General features: G+C 39.6%; 1 protein-coding gene across 3 annotated transcripts in view; it reads left to right on the forward strand.

Moving 5' to 3' along the window:
• Positions 1-14,902, forward strand: part of PLEKHH2 (pleckstrin homology, MyTH4 and FERM domain containing H2) — a 130,296-nt gene that overhangs the window by 19,929 nt on the left and 95,465 nt on the right. For 2 of the 3 annotated variants that reach the window (XR_014523526.1, XM_083494099.1), the window contains exons 4-10: positions 3,851-4,000; positions 4,802-4,885; positions 5,928-6,009; positions 9,186-9,368; positions 11,228-12,201; positions 13,916-13,991; positions 14,490-14,584. Coding sequence is in view for 2 of the 3 variants with exons in the window: in XM_083494099.1 (XP_083350225.1) it covers positions 3,851-4,000; positions 4,802-4,885; positions 5,928-6,009; positions 9,186-9,368; positions 11,228-12,201; positions 13,916-13,991; positions 14,490-14,584 (1,644 nt within the window). In the remaining variant the exon portion in view is untranslated. The remainder of the gene's footprint in view (positions 1-3,850; positions 4,001-4,801; positions 4,886-5,927; positions 6,010-9,185; positions 9,369-11,227; positions 12,202-13,915; positions 13,992-14,489; positions 14,585-14,902) is intronic. The other variant, XM_083494100.1, reaches the window with a different exon arrangement.

Here is a 14,902-nt window from a genome sequence, read left to right on the forward strand (position 1 = left end):
GGGCAGGGGGAAAAGCATTTTTGCTATGCCAGCTCCATAGGCGCCGACTCCATGGGGCCTGAGGGGGCTCGAGCCCCCTCAAAAAATTTTTTTGGGGGGCTCAGCCCCCCCAATAATCTCGGGCGCGCCCTTCCAGCAGAGCGCCGCCGCCGTCCCCCGCCTCCTCCCCACCTGCTCCCTCGCCAGCCAGCCAGCCAGCCAGCCGCGCACCCTAGTCGGAGAGCCCCGGCCGTCCCCCCCGAGATTAGGGAATCCCCGGGGGCGGGGGCTCCTGCCTCGCTGCTTCGCAGCACCACCGCCACTGCCAAGGCACTGCCGGGGGGAATTTCCTTCCTCCTGGCCCCCGCGAGAACAGGGGAATCCCGACTGGCCACACCTCCCAGCCAGCCGATTGGCTGGCTGGGGGGGCGTGGCTTGCCCTATTTAGGGCCGGAGCCACTTTATTTGCATATTCATGAGCTTATTTATTATTCATGACCTTTCCGGGCCCCCCCAATATTTTTTATAAGTCCGCGTCCCTGGCCAGCTCCCAGGTTGACGCAACAGGGCCAGTTGAGAATCCAACGAATCCTGTGCCAGCCCTATTTCAGGAGTTCCTGCAGGCCAACACTGACTGGCAGCAGCTCTCCAGGGTTTCAGGCAGAGAGCCACTCCTAGCCCTTCTGGGAGATGTCATGGATTGAACCTGGGTCCTCCAGTAGCTGGGCTACTGAGCTATGGCTCTTCCCATAAACCAGGATTGTTACAGATGAATGCCAGAGATTTTCCACGGTGAAGCCTGGTTGTTTCTATTGGGACTAAAGCACTTGTGTATGTTTTAAAATCTCAGATAGGTGTGTGACGTTTCCAGAAGCAAATAGAAGAAAGGAGGCTGCTTCTTGTCACCTAGTCACAAGCCATTTTTATGAAGTTGCTTGCCATATTTCCCCCCAGTGCTGTTGGCCTTGGACATACATTTGTATTTTACCATAGGAATACCTCAGAAAGCTCTGATTGGAAATAGAGCCCTTTGTGTCTACAAACTGCAAAACAACAATTTCCTACATGAACATGATATTTATATAGAAAATGCATCTAGTGTGAAGAAATCCTAGGTAGGAGTGGAGACAGTTCCATAAACTTGTGAGATTACAAATTTGCTATGGACAGAAGCTTTGGTTCTTCAGATTTAATTAGAAACTGCTAGGATGGTTCCAGATTTATTTCCCTGACGAGGCTGAATTTAAATAGGAAGATAATATCAACTGTGAGCAGCATGAATCCCTCTTGGTATGCCTGCCTTGTAATGCCTTCATGGCTTAGCCTGAGTGCCTCTGCAAATATGCTAGCAATTTATAGATAACTGAGCCTTGACTTTTATCTTTAGCAGAGTTGTTAGGCATATTCAGCTTTTCCAACACTTGACCACATGCTCTATTATAAGCTATGTTTATACAAAAGGAGAAAAGGGTGTTTTAGGGCTTAAATTTATTTATTGTTCTTGTTTAAAATAGACATGCTCTGTGCCTGTAAATGTCTTTGTTGACAAATTATTACAAGGTTGGCCCTAAAACTTTTTAACTCAATAAATTGGTAGTTTGCATTTAGCTTCTCTTCTGCATTCTGTCTTTTATAAACATTCATGCCCACACATGGTATAAAGTAGTCAGGGGAAAGTTCAAAATAGTCTTGAGCAGAACTGGTTAGAGGGGCATGCAAATGTTTCACCCCTTCCTTTTCTGCAATTTCCCCCATCTCTTTGCAAGAAAGTGAAAAAATGCGGGACTGCTTTCGTTTGTTTCATGGAATTTACTTTTAAGTAATTCCCCCCGCCCCACCTATTATTTGAGAAGATCTCACAAATAATGCTTTGATTGAATTATCCATGCAACGGTTACCAGGGCACTGTTAAATATTTAGCCAAAAACATAATATAATAGTTTATGCAATTAATATTAGACACGTTACAGAAGCAGGACCTTCATAAACTATCCATGTGTATCTATGCTGGGGATCTTGTCTGTTGTATCGGTTTGGTCACTCCATCTCAGATGTTGCAAAGATACAAAATATTTTCAAAAAGTCAAAATGATCCATGGATTAGAGCACATTCTGTGCAATATTTGGGACTGTTTCAATTTTTAGTTTTAGGACAATTAAGGGGACACTTGATAGAAGTTTGTGGAATTATTTAAAGGTTTTGGAGAAAGTAGACAGAAATAATTTTCTTCCTCTCTCACAGTACCAGAACTTGTGGTCATCCAGTGAATCCATTCGCAGTAGATTCATGACAGACAAAAGAAATTCGTTTTTCACACAATGCATCATTAACTTATGGAATTTGCTGCCACAGCATATAGTGATGGCTACTGGATTAGATGACTTTAAAGGGGGATTAGACAGATTCACTGAGAATAGATCTCTCAATGGCCATTAACTAAACTTTTGAAGATGTTTAGCTTTTGAAGATGTTTTGAATATTGCTGTAATCTGTTCTATTACTCTCTTCTGTTACTTTTTATGTAGTTTTATATTGCCTTTTGAATGTATGGTAACTTTTTATTTTGTTAGCTGCATTGATGGGTTTGATGTTAGCTGCATTGATGAAAAGTAGCATAGCAGCAAACAAACAAACTAGGGTAACTAAGTGGAATGCCCCTGTTCAGAGGCAGAATGCATGCAATACTAGCAGAAGACTTCAACCTTTATGGCCTGGCTGCAGCATTCTGTGAACAGTACTGTCATGTTTGTGAAAAGCAGGGGATGGTCATTGTGAGAACAGAGTGCTAGAACAAATTGGCCTTATCCAGCAGACTCATAACGTTCTTATAATCCAGCCGTTCTGATTATTCATGGGAGTTCCTCCACTTTTTGCACTGGTTCTTACAGGACCCTGATTCAAAATGTTGGAATTTATGTTTGAGGAAATGGGCCAAGAAGAACCGTGGTTCCCTTACTAGGCTGAGTATATTAAACAGAACAAAATTAAATAAAAAAGCAGAAGGTGGCTGTACAATTTTATTGTAAGGAATCTCTATGAAAACCACTGGAGAAATGCCATTTACAGTAAATAGTAGAGAAGCAAAGTAGATCTAATCCCGTTTCGCAAAGTAAACAAATTCTGGAAACGAAGGTTAACTCATGTAGTAACAGTGAGTGATGAGATTGTCAGCACGTGCGATGGTTCACTGTTCCCTAACCAGGGAATCCTAGCAAGGGGCCATCACTGTCTAAGTATACATGCTGGTGTTTTGCAGAGGGAATGTGCATGCAGCTAAAGCAGCTCTGTTGGATTACATAGTTGGTTAGGCACAGTGCAATGGCAGATGCTAGTCTCAGCTCACAAATGGCTTGAGCCATCAGGGAACAATATTGGTGGACTAGACAATTTGACTCAGAAAACAGTTTTAACAAATTTCTGTCTTGAAAGTAATCTGCTTTCTATTTTTTCAGGAATAGTTAAAACATTTTCTCTATGAGTTCAAAATAAATTGCATGCCTTAAAAAATCCCTGCTAAACTTGTAATTATAAAACACTGGTGTTCATTCATCGTTGTATATACTGGTGATCCAGACTATTCTTGGGAGGTACTCTACTCACAGAACTGTCCTGCTGATGGAAGTAGTGGGAGGTGATTTCTGCTTATTCCTCCTGCAATCCGTGGTGTCCACCCAAAAAGTTGTCCCAGAAGGAAAGAGTATCCTCCAGAACTGTGTGGGAAATAGACCTGGGGGCTGCAAAGGAAAGGGGGAATTACCAAAATTACCCTCCTTCCTCCAGCAGCTCAAGGTGGCATACATGGTTCTCTTTTTATTTTTATTTCTGTGGTGTAAACAGTTTTCATATATAGTGTTATGTTCTAACTTTTAGGTGCAAATTATGGAGGAGAAACTAAAAGCTGCTAATGTCCAAACCAGTGAGTCAGAGACAAGACTATATAAGAGATGTCAAGATCTGGAGACACTGGTGCAGGAGAAAGATGACATTATACATAATTTGGAAGAACAGCTTGCAGAACAGGTTGGAAATGATACGGCTGTCCCTCAGTTACCTACATTTATAATTTGTTGTATAACAGATAAGAACCAAAGTAGGGAAAAGAATCCATACCTTCTAGATTTTCTTCCACTGAAAGCCTTTTTGGAAAAAGTAATCAGATTCTGTAAAGATATCTATTCATATCTTAAATTTTGATCAGAAATGTAAATGTGGATGACTATATTGCATGGCATGCATCTGAGAAGGCGCTTTCGAATGGGACTTTTTCTAGTTGTTTGGGCCCTTAAAATTGTGTATTTACAAATTGTATTGGGGACAAACTTTCTGCTTTCTTGAAACACTATATTATTTATTTCTGGAGCAACTGTTCCTTTTTTGAGGGGTGGGGTGGAATTCTTAGAACTTCATAAAGCAGCTTCGCAGAAGATCAGACTTGAGGCTGCCAACATATATATTTATGTGTTGCCATAATAGCACTGAGATCCAATCTAGTCCCAGCACAGCAGCATCTGCCATAGTGTTGATGTACTGATGTCTTGTTCCTGCCCTATAAAACTTGTACAAGGGCAATTGATGCTTTCTCATTAGCTGGAGGAGAGACTGGGGTCACTTTTGTGGTTGAGGATCTGGATTTTTAGTGGAGGTATTGATTTTTGTTGTTTCTACAAGAGTGGCTTTTTGTAAGGGGATGAGAGTTGTCGGCTGTTTTCGTAAGCATCAGATACTGCTTTAATTGCATAAGGCCAATTGTTGGGTGGACAAAAACGTTTCTTGGGGTCAAGAATGCAAGTTGCAAAAGAGCTGGGTCTGTCATTTTTTCAGAAGCAAATTAGAATACAAGAGGCAAAAATTATAGAAGAAAAAGCTGCCAAGATAAAAGAATGGGTGACTGTCAAGCTCCATGAGGTGAGTGCTGTGAGAAAAATGTATCAAAGATGAGCAGCAAACACTTGAAAATTCTTGAAAATGTAGGAGGCATTATATGGTTAAAGTTTTTTTCATTACGACATTCACTGATCATAGAATCATAGAGTTGGAAGAGACCACAAGGGCCATCGAGTCCAACCCCCTGCCAAGCAGGAAACCCCCTGCCAACAAAATGGCAACTCAAAACTATGCACAGATGAAAATCTTCGTGGACTAATTCATGTTCCATTAGCACACAACTGCCATTTCCCAACTTATCTACTCACTAGTAAAAATGAAAAAGTGAGTTATTAGCAGCTTTCCAAATAAGTCCACTAGTTTTACTGATATGTAAAAGTATTTACTGGTCCTTCTGGTCATTCGCACATATGTTACTCATCTGTGGGACATAGGCAGCTTGAAAAGAGGATGTGCTATCCCAGATGCAGTACTGTAACTGTTTTTCTCCAAAGCATCAGAGAGAGGGAATTTAAAGATAATTAGGATTCCCCCTTTCTGTGCATTAGAAATAAGAAAATACTTTTGATTTAAGGTGGTTGATGATGAAGAGAATGGGTTGGTTTTAGTGCCTTTTTCGTCTTAAGATTTATGGCAGCCATTACATGTAGAATTTTTCAAAATGAAGAAATAGGAACCTAGAAACTGAAATCACAGAATCATAGAATTGTAGAGTTGGAAGGGATCACAAGGGCCATCTAGTCCAACCTTCAATATAAGAGTCCTTTGCCCAAAGTGGGGTTCCAACCTACAACCCTGAGATTAAGAGTCTCATGTTCTACCAACTGAGCTATTCCTTCACTAAATAAGCATTGAGATCAACAACTGTGATTCTAATAAACATTTCAATTATATTGTTTTCAGATGTGGCAAAGATACACAAATATGGTTTGAATATTACCTACTTGAAGCAGTATTTTGAACTATTAATATATATAAGATAGGGGGAAATGGCTTTTCTCTGGATGCAATGTTTTTCAGTGTTTCTACTCATGAAAAGGAGCTTATGTCTATATGCTTTCAGCTAGAAGTGGAAAATCAGAACCTTCGCATGTTAAATCAAAACCAAACTGAAGAGATGAGGATATTGCAGACTAAATTGCAAGGTAGATGTGGAAGATTATCTGAAAACAGCTTTAAGTGTTATGTACTGTGTTTCATTATTAGAACATTAGCCAGCATGCCTTTACATTGAGTATGTAAGTATTTATAACAGGTTGTATTACATGCTAATGTTTGTGCCCCGGGCACAGAATTTTTATGGGTGGAAGTTGGATGAGGGATGCTTCTCCAACCCTGAGCCTTGGCTACTGTTGTGGGCCCCTTTATTGAAATATTCTTTCCCGCTCACAAAATCAGCCCTTCCCCACGTGCAGAGAGAGGGGAAGAAACGTGTCCATGCGCAACTCACCCACTGGATCCTTGGAATTCTTGCTCACTTTTTTCTCCCATTTGAGCCCAGGTCTGCTGCACTGGTATGAGCTACAAGTGGGCCGCCTCGACTCACAGCTAGGCAGTGCCAGGCTGGCTGCAAGCACCCTGTCCATGGCAGGGGAGACGGGTGGATGGCCAGACACACGGTGGTGGTGGCGCCCCAGCCCGAGGAGGTGCGCATGCATGTCCCACCACTTCTCTGTGGCTCCATCTGGCAACAGCAGCAGTGCCGCATGGAGGTGCCTTGATGGCTGGGCGACGGCCAGCACCTCCATCCTGCCCACAGCCAGCTTCCTCTGCCCGTTGCCCTGAGCTTCAGTAGAGACACTCCCACTCACTTCAGCACACTAGGGGGCGCAATACCTGCTCTGCCCTGGGTGCTGGCAATCCATGCAACATTACTGGTGAGAATCACCTGGTGCATATACTTCCCATGCCCACAATAGGAAAATATGAAGTTGGGACCCCTAGCTTCCTTTGCAATATTTATCCATTGCAGATTTCATTTTTAGATGCCACAGTGGAATTAGGTCACTTGTTTGTGCCATTTTCTAAAACCTAGACTTAAGATTCGTTCAGATGTTGTTTCTCTGCTTATATTCTAACCCTCTGCATAGGAAGTATCTAGAAAATTGTTATATGTACATATCGTAATGTTGGAATTTTCAGATGTGGATGAGTTGCTTGAATGATCATGAGACACAGCCACAATTTTTTAAGTGGCTTGGGAAACCCAGCCAAATGGGCTGGGTATAAATAAAATTATTATTATTATTATTATTATTATTATTATTATTATTATTATTATGTGGTGGCAATGATTCTAAATCAGCCTTGAGACACTTCTATGAAAGGAAGTTTCAAATGGCTTAAGTATATATATATAATAGCTGTATCAGTCCTTCCACTTGCATATACTCTTCTACTGATAACTGTGAAGACTCAGTAGAAAGGACAAATATGTTGCTGATGCTTGAAAGCAAGCTTGTAAATCAGAATTATGTAGTCTTTGTCTCTTCTGATCTGTAGCAATGCTTACAGTCATCACATTGAGGGTATTGCTGATTTAAAACCAGATGAAAAGTTTTTGTAACATACATTTTCAAAACCAATATAGGAATAAAAGGCTGCCTTATACCAAGTTAGAAAGCGATAACAATGAGGATCCCTAGAAGTCAAAGCATAAACAATTACAAGACCTAGAATAAGCTATATATCTTTATTTAGCTACATCAATGAAGATACAGAAACACAAAACCAAATAATATAAATCTGAAGATAGCACATCAGTAGACAAAAATCTGTTTCAACTGTTTAGTCTTTTTTTAATTCAGTCTGTTTTCTCAGTTGTTCATGAGGAGTGTGATAACATTCAACTCATGAAGAGATATCCTGGTTCTTCTTGTGCTTTTCTGGCCAATAAAGGTTTTTTTTTCTGTGCAGTTGTTTTTGTCTTGATGAATTGCTTTTTTGCCTTGATGAAAAACAGTTTTTCCCCTACAAGTGCATGTACAGTCTTTGAGTGAAATATTTTATGGTTCATCTTGGCTAAAGAATTCATCAGTGCAAACACAGCTGCTTAGAAAAATGAACCCTTATGGGCCAGAAAAGTACAAGAAGAACCAGGGTATCTTTTCAGGAGTTGAATGTTATCACTCTCTCCAAGGACAATTGAAAAAACAGACTGGTTTGTTTTTTTTAAGGAAGACTGAGTTTACTGATGTGCCATCTTCAGATTTATATTATTTCTTTTTGTGTTTCTGTAGCTACACTGATGCAGTTTATTTTATTTGGAGAGAGAGAGAAATACAACCCCATTTTTATATACAGTCATACCTCGGGTTACAGACGCTTCGGGTTGCACGATTTCAGGTTGTGCATCGTGACGAACACAGAAGTACCGGAACAGGTTACTTCCAGGTTTCGGCGCTTGTGCATACGCAGAAGTGCTAAATTGTGCTTTGCACATGCGCAGAAGCACTGAATCACGACCCACACAGACACGGCACTGCGGGTTGCGAACGTGCTTCCCACACAGATCACGTTCGCAACCCGAGCGTCCACTATACTGGGTCTTGTAGTTTTTATACCAGATTTGTCCCGTTAGTCTAGTCTTTCTACTCTCATTGGTAGCAGATCTCTGATCACATACTACCTGCTTCTTTCAATTAGAGATACCAGGGATTGAACCTGGACCTTTTGCATTCAAAGCTCTACCACTGAGCTTTGGTTCCTCCTCAGAAGGGGTCAATGTTATTTACTGCTAAATTGCAGAAGGCCTTTTGACAGAAGGGGGGCTAATACAAGCCCAGTGTTGTTGTCTTGATACAGGAGCCAAGAATTAATTTCATTGTACGTGTGGAGAATCAGATTCCTGTTCTCTGTTAGCAAGAACAAAAAATATTCCTCATAAATGATAGCTGTTCACCACTTCCCACTTCTGCCATAAATTTTGCTCATACAGTGGTACCTCGAGTTACAAACTCTGCTAACCTGGAAGAGTTACCTCGAGTTGAGAACTTTGCCCCAGGATGAGAACGGAAATCGTGTGCCGCCGGCGCAGCAGCAGCAAGAGGCCCCATTAGCAAAAGCACTCCTCTAGTTAAGAACAGTTTCAGGTTAAGAACAGACCTCTGGAACTAATTAAATTTGTAACTAGAGGTACCACTGTATTATGGATTTTTTTCTTTCCACACTTTAGTCGATAGAAATATCAAAGAATTTCAGGTAAACATGGGTGCTAATATAAAAATTCTTGGATCTTACAGCATTCAAGATAAATAAGAAATCTTTTAGTATATAATAGCAGAATATATTGAATCTTGATATTTGAATTATTGCTGCACAGAACTTCAGGGGAAGAAATCTGTTCCTTCAGCACAAAAGCCTGGGGAAGGCCAACGACTGAGCAGTTTGACTTTTGGATGCTTCTTGAACCGAGCAAGAAGTCCTCAGCAAGTTCCGAAGCCTGACGATACAAGCAGCTCCTCATCAAAGCAAGCTGAACTAAGTGAAGGCAATAGCAGTCTAGGTATTTGGGGCATAATTTTTGAAGTGACCAGTAATTCAATCCTAAACAGATTTACTTGGAAATAATTTACATTGATACCAGTGGAACTTTATTTCTAGGAGGGCTAGAGACTTCTTTTTAAAAGAAGCTCAGAGTCTGGGGCCTCTGCTGGGGGCATGGGTTGGCTGGGTTGGCGATCCTGGATATCAACCTGCAAAGTCTGTTGACCAACTTTGGCCAGAAATACCACCCTTTTAAAAAACTACATATAGGTGTTTCCCATGAATTGAGACAGGGATTGGGAAACTCAGGCCTGGAGCCAAATGCAGCCCTCCATGCCTCTCTATGTGGCCCTTAGAACTCTTCCCAGGCCACACATACAGCTGGCCCTGCTTTGTGACCCAAGAGTGTTTTGCCTGGCTGGAATGCCCACCGGTCTTGCGAGCGTTAAACTTTTGAAAATATAATTTATGTTGAGGAAGAAACTGACACAGAAATTTATTTTTAATAAACTTCATAATTTTAAGCTTAGTCACTGTGTTCTGTTCATTGTAATATGTCATATAATCTTTTACAAGGGCTGCATATTTTAATTTTCCGTCTTGACCAACAGTGTTCGTTTTATCATAAATTTAAATGTGAACATTAGAACAGTTTCAGTCTTATCTACAAACTAGTTAACCTGGGGTCCTTGCATTTGAGTAGGAATAGCCTTCTTGTTTTTCAAATGTGTTAACATACTGATCACAAAACTATATAATAACAGCAACTGAAAGCTTAGGATAGGATGAACTCATCTGGCACTTACATTGCAGGAGTGCTACTCTGGATTTGTCAAGTGCAATGATGTTGCCGCAAATGTTTTAGGTTTGAAATGTTGCTTAGCTTATGCAGAAGTACTCTGACCTGTTTGTAGCTTAGGTTGTAGGTTAAGAATAGTTTCTGTTACACTTTCCTTCTGATCCTGTATACTTGGAAGTGAAAGCTGTTTATTTTAGTTAGTTTCTTACTTGAGGAAAGTGTACTTAGGCTGACGTACACAACAGCAGTTCAAGGACTGGATAGTAGGGCTGCAGTGCAGACGAGTCACAGCAGACAACTGGAGAAACTAGTAGAGTGGTCAGGGGAGGTATATTTCTCTGCCTTTTCATTGTTATCATCCCCTCCTTCAGATTCTATAAGGAAACTCTGTATGACCAAAAAAAGTACTTAGGCTAGTTGCAAAACCCCAGACAGACCTTTCTTTGGGCTCACTTTTGAATTACTCGCTGTGCTCTACATTTTCAACCTGCAGGTGAGAGCCATTTTTGAATTCTTCTCCACGTACAAAATTAAATCCATGTACAAAATTTAAACCCATCTCCTCTGGGAATAAGGTTCTAGCCTTGCACTTCTCCATATTTTCTATATTAGTTTTCTATTTGCAGGAAGTTGTCATTTTGACAAAGCTAGTGGAGTATTAAAACCAGCATCTCAGTCTACAGGGATTTGGTCCACTTATTTGTAGATCTAACCATATCTTCTTAGAATGAAGCTACCAATGTTTCACATAATATCGTATACTACTTGCATACCGTATTCTCCCGTGTATAAGACTAGGCTTTTTTTACCCCCCCCAAAAAAGGTTTGAAATTGGGGCTCATCTTATACGCGGGTAGTGATGAGGGATGTTTTCTTAATTTGGAGTCCCCCAAAATAGGGGGCGTCTTATACATGGGGGCGTCTTATACACGGAACTATACAGTAAGCTGTATATCACAATTATCTTGATTGAAAACAAAAGTGCATTTCAACTGATGAACATATTGGTTATAAATTACAACCTGGTACCTTCACTAAAAGTAGTTTTTCCAAACATGTCGTTGTTACTGTTTTTCCAGAGAAAGAAGTCCAGGAAACATCTCTTCTTGGCCAAATGTATGGGAGTAATAGAGTTCTGAAACCTCTACAACATAGCTCTTGTATGCCAGAACAAAGGCAAGCAGTAAAGTCAAAAGACCTAGATAGCAATGTATCAAAGAACTCCTGCATTACAGTAAGTGACTGGAGCTCTGATGAGGAAGAAGGAGGCAAAGGAAGATCAAAATCTAGGTGCGTATCCACTGTTTCAAGTCACACATCTGAAGAAGGCACAGGCTATAGCAGAATTGGAAGTGAAATGTATTTGACAGCATCAGATGACAGCAGTTCTTTTTTGGAAGAAGAGAGCTTCCAAGCTCAGGGAAACATATGCAAAAAACTATATTCTTGGCAACAAGGGTCTCCATGGAAAAACCAGAACCATCTAGTTGGAAAGAGCAACTTGGAATCCTTCAGCGAAAAGAAGGATCATGATAGCTTTTCAGATGAACTGAATAAGAGGTTTCAGTCCCACAGGCTAGATTATTCATCCTCTTCCAGTGAGGCAAATACTCCAAGTCCAATTCTAACGCCAGCTCTAGCTCCTAAGCATCCAGCACTGATGCTGGCAGCAGGCGCTGTGTCTGGCAGACAACTTGATTCTCCATCTAATCTGCCGCCTCCAAAACTGAGGACTCCTAGCATCTTTACTTTAAGTGCAGCATTGGCAAAAAAACATTTCAGCCAGCCTCCTCTATGTTCGGACAAAATGTTTGGCAGAAACAGAAATGCTATAAGCATGATACGTCCTTTTAAGCCTCAGGAAACAGACATAGATCAAGTGGATGGGGAAAGTACAGAAGTTCTGGAGAAGATGGAGATTAGTTGTAATGAGGAATTGTTTACCTATGACTCCTGTGAGACTCAGTGTGCAGAAACCTTGGACTCTAATGATGCAAGGAAAACTACAAGCAGCAAGCCGCCTACTCCTCCTCTGCATCGATTCCCCTCTTGGGTAAATGAAATCATAATATTCCAGCTTGTTAATTTAACCAGATATGGTTCACATTCCCATTTTTTTGGGGGGGGGGATTATCCTCTAAATATTGCTATCAACATTAAATGTGGGCATATGTTGCTTCATTGAAAGCACATGACATCTCTCCAGTCAGAATTGTCCACATATGAAATAGTTACAAGTGTTAATTTTTCAGTGCAATAAATAAATAAATCTTTGTTTATACATCAGAATATGTGAGAACAGATTAGAAGCTCGACTAGGCTCAATACAAGTTCATGAAATTTGTCATCAACATCAGTGGGACTAACAATAAAGTATTTTAAAACCCTTTATAATTTCCATTCTTTTTCGTAACAGGTTATATAATTTAACCAGGACAAGAGAGAGGGCGGATGGAGTAGAACAGGAAGACATTAAGTTAAATATGACAGCACTATTAGATGAGTTGATTGAAGAGCCTTTACTAGATTTTCCACTTTAACTTTAACTTACTACTTATTATTATTTAATCAAGGGCTTGGGGGTGGAAAGTTTGAATCCAGGCAGTTGTGCTGGGAGTGGGAAGTTAGTGTTTTCCATCTCATCTAGTAATGCAAAGAAATGTATTTACTGCCACTGACATGCACAGTTTATAATTTCCTGTGTTTACCTTTCAGTTACTTTTTAATACTTAGAATATTGCTGTCTGCTGTGACTTACATAGGGAAAGCGATAGGGAGAGTTGAGGGAAAGATTAGTACAGGTAGTTGTTACTAATGTATGCAGTTTGGTGGAAGGTGATCTTAAAAGTATGCATTTCTCTGAAAAAATCTCAACTGTTCTAAACACATTTAGCTTCTGTCCTAAGCACATTTACTTAAACAAACAAGCATTCTGTTGACTTCAGGAACTATAATAGGTGCTTAGGAAATTATAGGTTAATTGAATTTTGATAGCAATATATAGTGGAAAACGCATAAATGACTACTAAAGAGAGCTTATGGGCAGTATCCAACTTATTCTATCTGTGCAAGGATTTCTGCTTGCTCAGTGGACCTTTCTCCCCCATGTGCCATTCTGGGGGTTTCTCCAGCCCTCCAGACCAAGATGTTGGGACAGCATCGGACACATATGGAGAGAGGAGAGGTGGGAAAGCTCCCTTGGGTAAATGGAAATCTTTACATAGCTTGAACAAATCAGTTAGATACCATCCTAAAGCTTAACCGTAAGTATTAAACAACATTAAAATATTACCAAATGAAGAAATTGGTATCAAACAACCAATATTTCAGTAAAGAACAAAGCATGTTGCTGATAATCAAAATAAGCTTTGTTGTACTAGCCAAAGGCCATGACAAAACCATACAAACACTATCAGGAAAAGAAATATCTATATAACTATGAAACTGTATGTAAAAAGCCGAGCCACTGTCTGAACCATCAAAATCATAAAATGCTGCTAATAAAAAAAAAATGCAGCAATGTCCGAAAGAAATACATTTTATAAGGAATAGCTGCAAAAAATAGTGAACTAGAGCAGAAATATGCAAATAACAGATTATCAGTTTTTGACATCAGCTGTTAAAATGTTTCCTAACATTGAAAAGAAACTTAATTCTGCTCCCATTTGAATTTAGCTGCAGTGGGTCATAGATGTAATGTGAACACAGCCTAAAGTTATTGAAAGACTTAATAAAATGTATTCTAAAAACCTCTGTTTGTATATCAGGAAAGCAGAATTTATGCTGTAGCCAAGTCAGGCTTACGCTTTTCTGAGGCCTTCAACATGGACTTTTTCAATAAAAGTAAGTGTGACAAAGCTGTTTGAGGATTGAAATCTTAAATTTATTTAACAGGTACATATTTTTCAACTCTGTGAGACTTACCTCAGAGTAAACAGGATAAAAATCCTTTGCTTGCCTATTTGTAGAAATAAAAGGTCTCAAAAGAGTACAAATCAGTCTTTGGAAAATGTTTTGCTTCTTTAATTATATATATTAAGTTATATATCTGATCAAGCATGCTTCTTATATTCATGACCATTTACATTACTTTTTACTAGCTTTTAAAATTTGCTATAATTATCTCCTTTTCTTCGTTCTATTTAAAAATATTAACATTTCAAAAATATATAAATTTCATAGAATGCGTTTTGTCCACATGTTCTTTTACCTTCTTAGAACTTGTACATCTGTATCTGACAGTCTGGTTATTCGGCTATTACTTTATTCAATGAAAAATTGCCCTAAGTAATCCAGCGTTTTCTGAATATATACGTGTGTGTGTATAATTTTTTATTTCAGGTTCCACCTCTTCAGCTTCATATTCCTCATCAGGACTTTACACATCGCTAATATACAAGAATATGACTACACCAGTCTATACCACTCTTAAAGGGGTAAGATTTTGATTTTAAAGTTGTATTTAGGGGATGAACTCTTGCGGTCTATTTCAGAAACATTACATTTCAGAGCAAAAAAAAAAGTGCTTGAAAAGTTATTGGTACTGCTTTGGAATTGTTGTAGTGGGGATCCTACAGTTAGAATCCCAGGGTACGATGATTGACTAGTAATTTTCCAGTAATCTTTTAGAATATGATGAGTGTTAAATTGCTAAATGAAAATGGCAAAATATTTAAGAGGTGGAGCCTTCTGGTGGCATATTATTATTTCATGCACCAGATGTGAAACCTGAACATAACAGTAACATTTAAAAT

Source organism: Podarcis liolepis, assembly GCF_965112155.1.
Source record: "Podarcis liolepis genome assembly, chromosome: 3".
Classification (NCBI taxonomy): Eukaryota; Metazoa; Chordata; class Lepidosauria; order Squamata; family Lacertidae; genus Podarcis; species Podarcis liolepis.